Raw genomic sequence first — 13,113 nt, 5'->3', positions numbered from 1 at the left:
ACGCTTCTGGCCTCACGCAATAGAAGAGTCGCTGGGATTGGCCGACTGTACACCGTCTTTAGCTATGTTCAGAACTGTAATGTTAGGTAAAAGTGTCTTTCGCAGTGTGCTGAAGATTGTTAAAAATATTAGAATATATCGTGTTAAATCCTGTGCAATTATTCCGCAACATGCTGGGTAATTTGCGCAGTAAACCCATGTGTTAATTCTGAATGAAGAGTGACATTTAATCAGTCTCTAAAATTTTCACGGTTGCTTAAATGGCGGACAATGTGCGTTGGCTTCATTTCATCGCACTCGCACACATACAATCGAACTTGGTGGTGCTGTCCAGTGCCTTTGCCGTCCAACACTAGAAGCCAAGAATGTGTTTTGAATACATGTACTTAATGTATTTAATCGGGACCGTTATTGTGAACTAAACAAGCTCTTTTGGCGGTTTTTTTTTTAATTCCAAATTTGCGCAATACGAAGAAAGTAAACACCCAACGACAAACTTTTGACGATCTGATCGATTTTTCCCCCACATACGCTGTTGAGTAAATGTGTGTTTGAATGTGTCCCGTAAATACATAGCTAGCTGGGTGCGAGTGAGATGCGGTGTGCGTTCCCTGTGTCACCGTGTACTAATGGGTTCATTTTCGTTTCAGATCTAATGTGCAGCTTCGCAGCGTTAACTTGGAACAATATCTGAGGAGAGTATCCCCACGCACCCCAGCACACAGCCAGATAAATACGCAAGGTGGAAACAAACAAGATGAGCGGTCGCGGCAGCCGTAAACGTGGACGTCCGCCAAAGACGCCCAACGAACGCGCATCAGGACGCTTCAACTACCAGCTGCTCAAGAAGCCCAAGTATCTCAGCGAGGGAAAGTCGCAGCCCAGCACTCCGTCGGCATCCAGGGGCATTTCTCCACAGAGCGACGAGGGCAGCAGGAGCAGCCACAATAACCACACCAATCGCAGTCGCGGGAGCGCCGCTAAGAGGGGACGAGGCCGCAAATCCGCCGTGCAACCGAACACCAGCAGCTACTCTGGGAGAAAAGGTGGGTTAAAGGGGCACTTACACTCGAACATGGGAGTCAAGACTTACAGTTTCGCTCTGACCAGTTCAAAGACTAATGGGGAACATCATGTGCGATATATTTTCAGAGCGTTCATTGCAGCGGAGAAAACTTCGATTGTTTTGAATGCTACTTATACTTCATATGAGTTTTCCTGCACGTTAAAGAGCTTCCGCTTCATAAAAGATCAAATTTAATATTTTCGTTGCAAATAACCACCGTGCGAGTCAGTTTCAGTATCTGCTCCTTATAACAACGATTATTTTTGAAATCCTTCAACAAAAAATCTTTCAGTCTAGTTGGCTTGAGTTTATTAACAATTACTTAAATACGATTCAGTAGAAATTGGGTCTACAATAGCAGTGACAGTATGTCAGGTTTTATGCACTTAGGTGTTGGTCATATTGGTTCTAAGAGTTACTGTTCCTTTTTTCAGGGTACGAGTCGGAGTATCACTACGGGTCAGATTTTGGGGATTCCGAAGAAGATAAATCCGATAATGAGGATGATATGCTGCTTACTCCCAGCGACGACGAGAGCCTAGAAGTAGCCAACGAGAGCGAATCAGAATTTTCCGTGTGCAGCTTTAACCAAAATGGAGTTGGTCGGCCGCCACGTCCTCCTAGCCCAGAACCTGTGTGGCTGCAGGAAGGTCGACAGTATGCAGCGCTTGATTTGCCGGACTCGTCGGAAGATCTTTTCATCGCTAATACACACGTTTTGCGCGCGCTCAGTATCTATGAAGTACTGCGACGATTTCGCCATATGGTCCGGCTTTCACCATTCCGATTTGAAGACTTGTGTGCAGCGCTGGCTTGTGAGGAGCAAAGTGCATTATTGACGGAGGTACACATAATGTTACTTAAAGCGATTCTTCGAGAAGAGGACGCGCAGGGTACACATTTTGGTCCGCTGGATCAAAAAGATACGGTTAATATAAGTCTTTACCTGATTGACTCTATAACGTGGCCGGAAGTTTTGCGAAGCTATGTGGAAAGCGATAAGACGTTTGATCGCAACGTGTTTCAGATTTTAAGCCAAACTGAATACCCGTACACGGGCATTGACAATCGGCTTGAAGTGCTCCAGTTTCTGTCAGACCAATTTTTAACCTCCAATTCTATACGAGATGTAATGCTGCAGGAGGGGCCTATTCATTATGATGACCATTGCCGCGTATGCCATCGGCTCGGTGATTTATTATGCTGCGAGACGTGCCCTGCTGTCTATCATTTGGAATGTGTGGACCCGCCAATGAATGACGTACCTACTGAGGATTGGCAGTGCGGGCTTTGCCGCTCGCATAAGGTAAGTGGCGTAGTGGACTGCGTGTTGCCACAGGAAAAACAAGGCGTGCTAATCCGGCATGATAGCCTCGGTGTTGATCGTCATGGGCGCAAATATTGGTTTATTGCACGTCGCATTTTTATCGAGGATCAGGAGGACTTTACATGCTGGTATTACAGTACGACAAGTAAGTTAAAATTGCTGCTCAGCCGACTGGACGCCGAAGAACTGGAAACTCGTCTGCATAGCCAGATTACAGAACGGAGAGACGAAATCGAGCGCCAAATGAAACTGACTGAGACCTTAACCAATGAACACAAACACACGAAGCGTAGTGTTATCGAAATCGAACAAGAGGCTAAAAATGAACTTTTGGAGAAAGAGGTCCTTGACGAGGATGAAAAAGATGTTGATGCTAAATCTGAAGAGGGAACAAAAAAACCTGAAGAATGTAAAATGGTCACGCGTCAAAAATCCAATCAGCTGACTAATGGTACTTTGTATTTCAAACTTGGTATGGAGCAAGGATTTAAAAATTATGTCAACCAGTATTCAACAAATCCGATTGCACTCAATAAGCCGCAACGAAACGAGGAGCGAGATAAGCGACGCCATCTGTCCCATAAGTTCTCGTTAACGACGGCTTCTGACTTTAAATGGATCGGTATAACCATGGGAACTACTGACAATATGATAACTACTCTGAGGCAAACATTGATAAACTTCGAATCCAATATAGCAGCTTCCTTTTTAAATATTAACTGGGTAGTTAACAAAAAAATTTGGAATGCTGCGGTGATGAACGCCCGTCGACCTTCTGAATTTGCGGTCGTATTGTTACTTTTTCAAGCGTCCCTTAAGAGCGTTGTTTTTGCCAACGTCTGGCATGAGCAACTCGGGCACACAACCTTGCAACGCATAACTAGTGCCGAACGAGAAGAGCGAAAAAAGCTGGAAAAGCGAGAGAAGCGCGAGCGGGATGATGAGGAAGAACGTAATCGCTTAGCATTTAACTACATAAAGTATACCCTGGGTCTCAAACATCAAGTCTGGAAGCAAAAAGGAGAAGAATACCGGGTACACGGGCAATGGGGCTGGCTTTGGCTCTCAAGCAGTCGACGCTGTGGTGTTCGTGCACGGCGAGCCCAGCCACTAACACACAATAGAGTCTACGTACATCACACCATGGGAGAGGAAAACGACGTAAATGAAATTATTTTAGTCGACCCACGCACCCAACGGTTTATGCAACAATGTGAGTCAAGCAATGTGGATGGACAGGTGTGTCATTATTTACCGGACCAATATAAAAATGTGAAAGTTATAGAAGATGTTAGGGAGAAAGTCAAAGGGCACATCGACGTCAGCAAAGCGCTTAACGCTCCAGGTCGTACTTATTATTCGAAAGTGGCTCGCAAATCTAGGTTAGATGATCTATTGGATCGCCGTTTAAAGTTGGCCGAGGTCGAGGAGCAGATGGCTTCTAAAGTTCCTTCTGACACGAAGCCGCTTCTTGTTTCTTCTCAAAATGTTACAGACAACAGCAAACAAACGTTTCTGGAGAAGCGTTTACTTCGCCTTACTGAAGTCCAAGCAAAGGGGGGTCCTGCAAACGTAAACTTGGAACTTGTTAATTCGCTGGCTAAACAAATTCAAACCGTGCGCTTACAATTTAGTCAGCTTAATCGATTTGCTAAAGTTTTTCGTTGTTACACAAAGGAGTGTAACACCAATTCAAATGCTGTATCTCAAATAACCCAAAATACTTGCTACTCTCCATTATGTCTTCAAAAAGCTCGGGCCAAAAAGGAACTTCTTTTGCTGTTGCGAAAGGCGCATACTGCCGGTAATGGCTCAAAAGAGACAGTTGCCGCTATTTTGGGCGCTGTTAAAAAGCCATCTATTCTCGAGCAGAAGCTGACGGAGGGTAAAAGAGAATCATCTCAGGTGACCGTGGATGATCCCGAAGAGGGGAAGCCAGCTGAATCCGAAGCGCCGTTGGATTTACTTCAAGATTGGGAACATGCACGAGCGCACGCCGTTCCTTTTAGCGATTCTTTATTGACCGAGTGCCTGCTGGTTGACCAGGAGTGCGTAACCAACACGAGAATTAAACAAGAGGGGGATGCCAGTGGCGGAAGCAATACAACTCCTGACTCGAACACACAAGACTCCGATAAAATAGACTATATTGAGAGTATGGACGTTTGTAGTAATGTTGAAATTGAGAGTACCGAAGACTCCATTGTTACGGGCTTAAACTCTGGGAACGCTGAAGATGTCGATATGACACCTGGATGGCGGCGAAAGCGTAACCAGAAATCGAAAAAAAGCTACATCGGCACTAAGGATGTGTTGGATCAGACGTTAGACAAGGATATACCACTTAACAAACAGAACCGCAGATTTCCCATCACTGCACGTCCGGTTAAGCGCGAATGTGTGAAAAAATACGAACGAGAGACATTTGAGAATGGAACCGAGCGGGTCTATTCGACTAGTTCACCTCGGGGTCGTGTATACCTCCTTAATGACGCAGCCAAGTTGTATGAGCAAGCTGTAAAAACTGAGGATAAGTCAACGATATCCAAAAAGCCATCATACTCTCGATACCCACTTATATCAAATTTTTTTACTCATAAAAAAAAGCGTAGCCTTTTAGTGCTACCACGATTTGAGTTACTGAAACTGGCTCGTCTAGGTGGAAAAACATCGACAAATGGTTTTCATCACGCAGCGAAAAATAACACAATTTGGCAGTATCAGTGCTCGCGTCCCCTCTTCCGAACCTGTTGGTCCTATAGAACATCTAATGCCACGTCCTTATCCAGCCTAGCACTTCAGCTACGAATATTGTGGTCGTGTCTCCGCTGGGATGACATGATAGCAAAGCCACCATCCACGGATGGGAAGCATCAGGTTACTACGGATACTGAAATTGTAACATTGGAATTGCTCAAACTTCGGCATTCAGGACGCTATGGTGAGAAAACCAGCTATTTGCGACGAAAAGTTGTTATTCCACTTGAAATGCCCAAGACTGTAAGAGGTGAGAATTAATGTGGATTTCCGTAAAGGCATTCAAAATTAATTAATTTTTCGTTCCACAGAAGTAACATCCATACGATCTGGACTGCGAAAACGAAAGCGTGCTGAATCTCCTCAGCCAACCGAGCCACAAATAAGCGAGGAATGGGTCGACGAAGATAAATTGGAGCTATGGGAAATTAAATTTATGGGAGAAAAACAAGAAAAAGCACGCCTATCAGCTGTCACCCGATCTGTAGCATCCCGTCAATTGGACGCAAGTGGTAGTAGTGGTTCCAACACTTCAACTAATGGAGCTCTTGGCGTCGCCGGACGCGTCCAACTGGCACCTAAGTTGAGTGAAGATGTTAAAGAAAAAATGGAACAACAATTGAAATTACAGCGCGCTGTTCATCAGCAGAGAAAATTGGTTGCAACTGGCGAAGTAACCCGTTCTGTGACACCAGGTAAACTTTTTAAGTTTTATTCATAGGGAGGAACTGACCATTCTAATTGACCATTTCAGTTAAAGGCCAGGTTATCGGTAGCAGGCGTGTCATTGTTAAAAACCCTGATGGCACAACTCGAATTATTCAGCAAGCAGTTACGCAGGTTTCAAGAACAGGAGGAGCTAATACTGCAGCAGCAGCTGCTTCACCTACTGTAGGAGGCTCGACAAGCACGCAGTCAAATCCATCCACATCTACACCGCATAAAGTACAAATTATAAGGGGCCCAGATGGCAAAGTAAGCGTACGCGGGTTAAATCCTGGGCAGCAGCTGGTTCAAATGCCGGATGGTAAACTCCATGTGCTGACTACCACAACATCTTCAAATTCGGCGGGGCAAGGTGGGTCATATTTAAAAAAGCTCAAAACCAATATTACTAATGTAATATATTACCATTTCTAGGAAACAAAATAAAGGTTCCCATTAAGCCAGCTTCTGCTTCGTCGTCACCCGCCATCAGTTCAGCACAGACTACTACAAATCCAGTGACGCCAATGATAAAGCAAATTGCAGTTAAACATGTCACAAAAAATTCAGCGACCCAATCCATAGCATCATCCTCGCGAGTAGCATTGCCGCTTGCTCAAATTAAGAATAAGTTGTTACTGGCCCAACAGCAGCAGCAATCAACATCTTCATCACCAGCAACTTCATCATCCCCCGTGCAAAAGATAGTGTCAAAAGTGGTTAACGCTAGTACCTCTGGGCAAGCTCTACAGCAAGTACTTGTGCAGTCTGGGTCAAAACTTGTATTGGGCCAAAACGCACAAGGACAAAAGGTTATTATATCTACATCGGCGGCACAACAGCAAGGAACATCACCGGTTCAACAGCAGCAACTAGTACAATCGCAACCAATTCAGCAGTCACCACAACAGATCTCCATGACACAGGTCGGTAATCAACCAACGCAAAAAGTAATTCAGCAAATTGTTAATACCAGCAACGTGCAGCAGCAGATAGTAGTTGGCGGTCAACGGCTTATCTTAAGCCCCGGTCAAACTATTGTTACTCAGAGGAATGTGCCGCAGAGTCAAGCATTGCAGATGGTTCAGCAGCAGATTCAAACCCAGCAACAGCAGCAGCAACATCATGTCGTCCAGCCTCAGCAACAATTTGTGGTTCAATCAAACCAAATTGTACAATCTTCGCCAAGTGCACAAACCAAACTGGTTAAACAGCTTGTGGTTCAACAACAATCGCAGCAAACCATTGAAGAAAAAACACAAATCAGCACGACTGATAGCAATGAAACTGGCACACAACAAGTCTTGGTTCCAAATTCAACTTTAGCCCAGCAGTTAGCACAGGGCAAATTGCAGGTGGCAACAGTGAATGGGCAACAAGTAATCGTAAAACCGTTGGGAAATAATCAGGCTCAAATCGTGGCACATATTAAACACCAAGGTGATGGGAACGCTCACATCGTTACAAGTAATTCAGCCACTGCAGTACCTCAAGCTAACCCACAGAACTCACCAGTCAAGCAACAGGCTCTCCCACCACAAAGTCCACAACAAGTCGTTGTGCAGCAGCAACAGATACATCAACAGTCACCTACAAACTTCGAAAGTGGCGTTACCCCAATAACTCAACAGCCGGTTCTCACCCAGACTGTCCAGGCCCCAGCCCAACAGCAAGCCTTGAGTGTTGAGGAAAGTCTTCTGCAGAATCAGCCGCCTGGAACAGTAATTAAATGTGTCACCGCTCAAGTATTGCAAACCGAGCATGGTCCACGTATAGTATTGCAAGGCCTGGTGGGCAACGATTTCACTGCACAACAACTGCAATTGGTGCAAACGCAGGTGAAGCAGCAACTAATGAAGGGTGTGTAGTTCTATTGTATATTTTGTTGCCTTTTAATATCTCCCACTTATAATTTAGCTCAAGAGTCAAATGGCAAACTTGGTGTTCTAGGCCCAACAAAAATATACTTGGCGGTACAGCCGGAAAATGCAGTTCAATCACAGCCACCTCCTCTAACACCTGTTCACCAATCGGCTGCGCATCAGCAAGTGAGTAGTTTTTAGTTGTAATTATAATGTAAAAGTATAAATGAGAAATAGGAACAGGACTGTGAGGGTTGCATTTGCTGATTCTCGACCGAAATGCCAATTTGTTTTTTGTTCCATCCTACGTTTAAGTTTAGTTTCTTATTTATTGAACCCGAGCGGCATGTCGCTGCTTCACTTGCACTTTCTATACGTTTCGTTTGGTACACCTAATTTGTTTGTTTGTTGTATTTTAATGAACATAAATTAAATACATTGCGTTTCCTAATTTGTATACATTCCTAAGCTGTAAACAATAACTTATAGTTTCCCAGTACAGCAACAGACTTATTGAAATATGAACCAAGGCTTACTATTGCAAAATAATTATTCAACAAGGAATTCTCTACACAGGAGCTCGATATTTAAAAATACATGATACCGTTTAATTACTTGAATATGTCATATTTATTTTGTTTACCTAATTTAAATAATATAAAAATGTATTTAGCTTAAAATTGTGAATACCTTATTAAATATAAGTAAATATTACATAGTGAGTAGGAAGCACATTAAGCATATTAACTTAACAATAATCCAGACTGTCACCTAATGTTAAAGACCAAGGCAAAAGTATAAGAACAACTTTGCTCCGATTAGCTTTTCTTGCCTGAGGGGCATTTGGTTTCTAAGTAATACATAGAATATTTGTAAATTGTAAAGCGCTTTTTGCAATAAAACCTATTATGCAACTACACTAATTGTGACCAGCTCTGTTTCTTTTTTACGAATAATTTTCGAAATCAGTCATCCATAGCATAACTTAGCAAGCTCTCAATGTTTTAATCTTTGAAATACTTTTGCCCCCACTTAACTCTATAAAAATGCTATCTTCATTAAGATCGTTCAGCCATTGGCTGAAAAACAACTTTTCGTGGGTGTAAAAGGTTTCTTCTTTTGGAATTAATTTTAAACCAGCAACCACAAATGCAAAATTTTAATATTGCCTAACTACCGAATTTATCTTTGGAATACTGATATCATAAGTTTAGTGGAAATACTGTTAAAAGTGGCATTAACTACTATATTAACTAACTACATCCATTGAGCCGGGACGTGTATCAAAGAAGAGAAAGATTTAAATGAAACGTTTACAATGGATTTAGAAAGTGTCATGTCTAAACTTTTGCTATAATTATTTCAGCTCATATACATACACACTATAAAGCCTGCAAATGTAGGAATTTTTAGGCGTGTGTCTGATGTTATAAAATTGTGTATTCCTCCTTAATTCAATAGCCTATAAACCACAATGAAAATATGTTCAAAAGTTTGTGAATTTTTGTTTCTGAATTAGTTGGATGATTATTTGCAAATTGGCCTTTGTGTTGACAAAAAGCGCATGCTTCATATATAAGTAAGAAGAGAAGTCTGCAAACGTACCTTATAAATCTGTGCAAGAAAAGAATTTATACAGAGCTAATAGACTATAAATATAAATCAGATATCAGTTGAATTCACTTTAGGATTACAAAATCATTGGTCACAATTTCAATGGCCAAGTTAAATTTCCATTTTAATTCAAATCTGGTTTAAAATACGAACTGCTGAAGAGATTAACCCCACGCAGAGTTTTAGTTGACTGGCATATTTGAAGTTATACAAATTAAAGGCAAGTCTTGTTTTTTTAAATGGAAAATTAAGAAAAGTTTTCTCCATACAAAACGCATGTGCTTATGTCGCGACTGAACTAGATTTTCTGACATGTCCTTTATAATAAACACAAAGGCTTTACCATTTTTATAATCATCTCATCTAAATCGAAATGAAGTTTACACTTGTCCAAAATTAAATTTTGCAATAACACGGCCTAATACACCTTACATATCCTTACACCAGTTTCATAGCATTTTAATCTCTTTTACACAAGTTGCATTATAATTTTAAATCCATTTTAAATACTATCCTATCTCTGTAATAAAAGTGTCATATACCTTAAAATCAAATTCATGCTTCCACTGCTTAAAAACGTTTAACCATGCCATAATGTCACGTGTCAACAACTTCAACTCCTAACCACGTGTTAATCTCTTCGACAACTACAACAACTTCAATAAAACACATTAAAAGGTTGCCTGGAGTAAATTCTACAACTGATCTCTGATTAAAGTCAGGTAGGTGTGTTCGTAAATTTTGTTCTTTGAGCTCTTAGTACTCGTGCATATTAACGCAATCAAATTCTCAAATTTTGAAAATAACTTACATTTTTGGAAACGATTAGGTTGGTGGCGGCGTATCAATAGCTTATACTCGTATGATGAATTCGAATTATTTTGTGCGAGAAATTGAAGAAGAAGAAGATTATGATGATGAGATTATCGTCGTCTGCAGTCCGCCGAATCAAATTGTTCATTCACCCCCATGTGAAGTATTCGAAGGTAGAATTTTAGAAAGTGAATTGCCGTGCCGCACCAACAATAATTGTAAGCCAATTTTGCAAGCAAAAAAAATTAAAACTTTATAATCTAGTTCTAGTTGAAGATCAAGACAATATTGAGCAGCATCGCCTAAAATATGAAAGTGAAGACCTTAAACGATGTTCATTGCAGACCAACAACATCGAAATCGACGCCGATACGCTAGCAACAACTTACGAAGCCAATTCAACTATTAAAGATATAGCCATTAATAATGGCGATGATCAGGAAAACAGTAAATGTGCAGAAACAGAAAATTCTAATATTACAACTAATGAGTCCTTTGCCGGTACATCTTCCCTATTAGAGGGTTCAGAGCAAAAGGAACCAACTAATCTTGCCGTCTTCGATATATCAGAAACAGACTTAGAAAATAAACAAAACGAAAGCTTCGTTGTTACCAGAGGATACATACAGAAGTGTAAGTGTTAGAAAATGAATAAAAGTATAAATGTTTTTGAAATAATAAGTGCCATGAATTTCAGCTATTTCAAATGCTTTGAAACAAGGTAATTTAAGTCCGGAACTTGAAGAAAAACTTGTTTGTATGCAGAAGCAACAAGAAAATGCGAATTCGACGAATGAGTGGGAATCATGCTCAAGGAGCAGTGTGAATGAGGAAGCACTTACTTCAAGTCGCCAAACCGATGACACTGAATGGAAAATTCGTACTTCCTTAAAACGCCCAAATGCTATGACAACAAGCAGCCAATTTAATCGAATTTTAAAAAAAAATCGGAGCAAGAATGACGAAGTCGCTGAACTTGGAGAACAAAAGCAATCCCAGTTGGAACGTCATAAAGAATTGCTTAAAAAAAATATTTTGCGCAAGCGTTCCTTATTAGAGCGCAATTTACAAAGCGAAATACACGAAGATGTAAAAACTAAAGTCCAAAGACATGTACGCCCCTTAAGTAACGCTTCACCGGACGAACATAGCGAAAATGAAAGAAGTGGCGAACCAAATTTAGATTTTAAACGGTACGTATACGCGTGGACTTGTGTGAAATATGATATATCTAATAAAACCTAAATCAAATTGTAGGACAGAGGTGCAGAACCCCAGACATGGCGCCGGCCGACCAAAAAAGTTGACAAGAAAAAAGGAAAAGTTGTATTGCATTTGCCGTACTCCATATGATGACACAAAGTAATGCAGAAATGCATATTCTTAACGCACTGTTAATTAATATATTGTAATTGTGTCTATGTAGGTTTTACGTGGGGTGCGACTTGTGCAGCAATTGGTTCCATGGGGATTGCGTCAGTATTACCGAGGAAGCTTCTAAAAAACTATCGGAGTTCATTTGCATTGATTGCAAGAGGGCGAGAGAAACGCAACAGCTTTACTGTAGCTGTCGTCAACCATACGACGAGTCACAATTTTATATATGCTGTGATAAATGCCAGGATTGGTTTCATGGCCGTTGCGTTGGAATACTTCAGAGCGAAGCAGAGTTTATTGATGAATATGTTTGCCCTGAATGCCAACGCAAAAACGATGCTAACGCTGCAAATATGAAAAAACTGACTCCAAATGACGTTGAAGAGCTGAAAAACTTAATTAAGCAGATGCAGGTAATAACCTTAAATTTATAATTTTGTATTTATTATTAGGGACCCTACATACAAAATACAATTTTTGAATAAGTATAATTTAATCTGTGTTAGATAAACCAACAAATATTGATGGTATTAAGCATGTTAAAATACGGCCATATTTGTAGAATTTTTGAATCAATATTACAAAGTAACGAACAGAACGAAAGTATTATAGAATAGTTGGGCACAGAGAGTTAAGATCAAGACAAAGTGAATAATTCTTCATACTCTTTACCCAATTGACTCGTAAATATCACATTCATTTCTGGCTAACGGAAAAAGTAATGGAATAAATATTCAATCTCCCTACAGTTACACAAAAGTGCTTGGCCATTTATGGAACCGGTTGATCCGAAGGAAGCACCCGATTATTACAAAGTGATTAAAGAGCCAATGGGTATGTAACACAAAAATTAAATTTATCCGAAAACTAATAAAATAAGAAAATTTTCGTTCTATAGATCTCAAACGGATGGAAATTAAACTCGAATCAAACACCTATACGAAACTAGCTGAGTTCATAGGCGATATGACAAAAATTTTTGACAACTGCCGTTACTATAACCCAAAAGAATCATCCTTTTATAAGTGTGCTGAAGCACTAGAGTCATACTTTGTGCAAAAAATTAAACATTTTCGCGAAAATGTTTTTGGCCAAAGGACATAAGAAATAATAGCCCCTGAAAACTATAGAACAAACGATTATAGTTTATAAAGACACTTCTAACAATTTGAAAAACGTTATTCAGTTATGTATTCTTATTTTGAATCAAATGTTATATATACATATATTATCAATAATAAATACGTATAATTAATAATAATAAATAATGTACATATTGACCGTATTAGTAACGTATGAAAAAAATTTCATATTCACCAGACATTTTTAAGATTAAGTTAAATCGCCTTTGTACAAAACATTAAAGTGTAAATAAACAGCATGCATTTCATTTGATATCCTTACCATATGCTTTAGGTTTTAACTTAGGCGTATGTAACTTGTAAAAATGCAAGTTTATAATAAATGTTCAGCGTATTTTGAAAAAACTTGCATTTTCATTTTTAGTCTTTGGGCAGACGATGCGATATAACAAAGTCCGTCCGTCTGTTTCTACGCAATCCAGTCTCTCAGTTTTAAGGCTATATACATGG

General features: G+C 40.2%; 1 protein-coding gene across 12 annotated transcripts; it reads left to right on the top strand.

The window, feature by feature from the left end:
* Window positions 1–92: 92 nt before the first annotated feature.
* Window positions 93–13,008, top strand: LOC6610153 (nucleosome-remodeling factor subunit NURF301). Of its 12 annotated transcripts, none has more exons than XM_032718001.1 (15): window positions 294–584; window positions 651–1,046; window positions 1,501–5,400; window positions 5,462–5,845; window positions 5,905–6,228; window positions 6,291–6,781; window positions 6,845–7,715; window positions 7,773–7,903; window positions 10,161–10,362; window positions 10,409–10,777; window positions 10,842–11,337; window positions 11,402–11,506; window positions 11,571–11,934; window positions 12,271–12,355; window positions 12,420–13,008. In XM_032718001.1, exons 2-15 carry the CDS (start codon window positions 758–760, stop codon window positions 12,623–12,625), a joined length of 8,217 nt encoding a protein of 2,738 aa, XP_032573892.1. In that variant the 5' UTR covers window positions 294–584; window positions 651–757; the 3' UTR covers window positions 12,626–13,008. The 12 variants fall into 12 exon arrangements, with proteins under 12 accessions (XP_032573887.1, XP_032573888.1, XP_032573896.1 ...); XM_032718000.1 differs by having other exon boundaries at window positions 6,842–7,715; XM_032717996.1 differs by lacking the exon at window positions 294–584 and adding an exon at window positions 93–177 and having other exon boundaries at window positions 6,291–7,715.
* Window positions 13,009–13,113: the final 105 nt, after the last annotated feature.

This window comes from Drosophila sechellia, chromosome 3L, assembly GCF_004382195.2.
Source record: "Drosophila sechellia strain sech25 chromosome 3L, ASM438219v1, whole genome shotgun sequence".
In the NCBI taxonomy this organism is placed as follows: domain Eukaryota; kingdom Metazoa; phylum Arthropoda; class Insecta; order Diptera; family Drosophilidae; genus Drosophila; species Drosophila sechellia.
The sequence above is the reverse complement of the archived record's forward strand: the minus strand, read 5'-3'. Positions and strand labels throughout refer to the sequence as shown.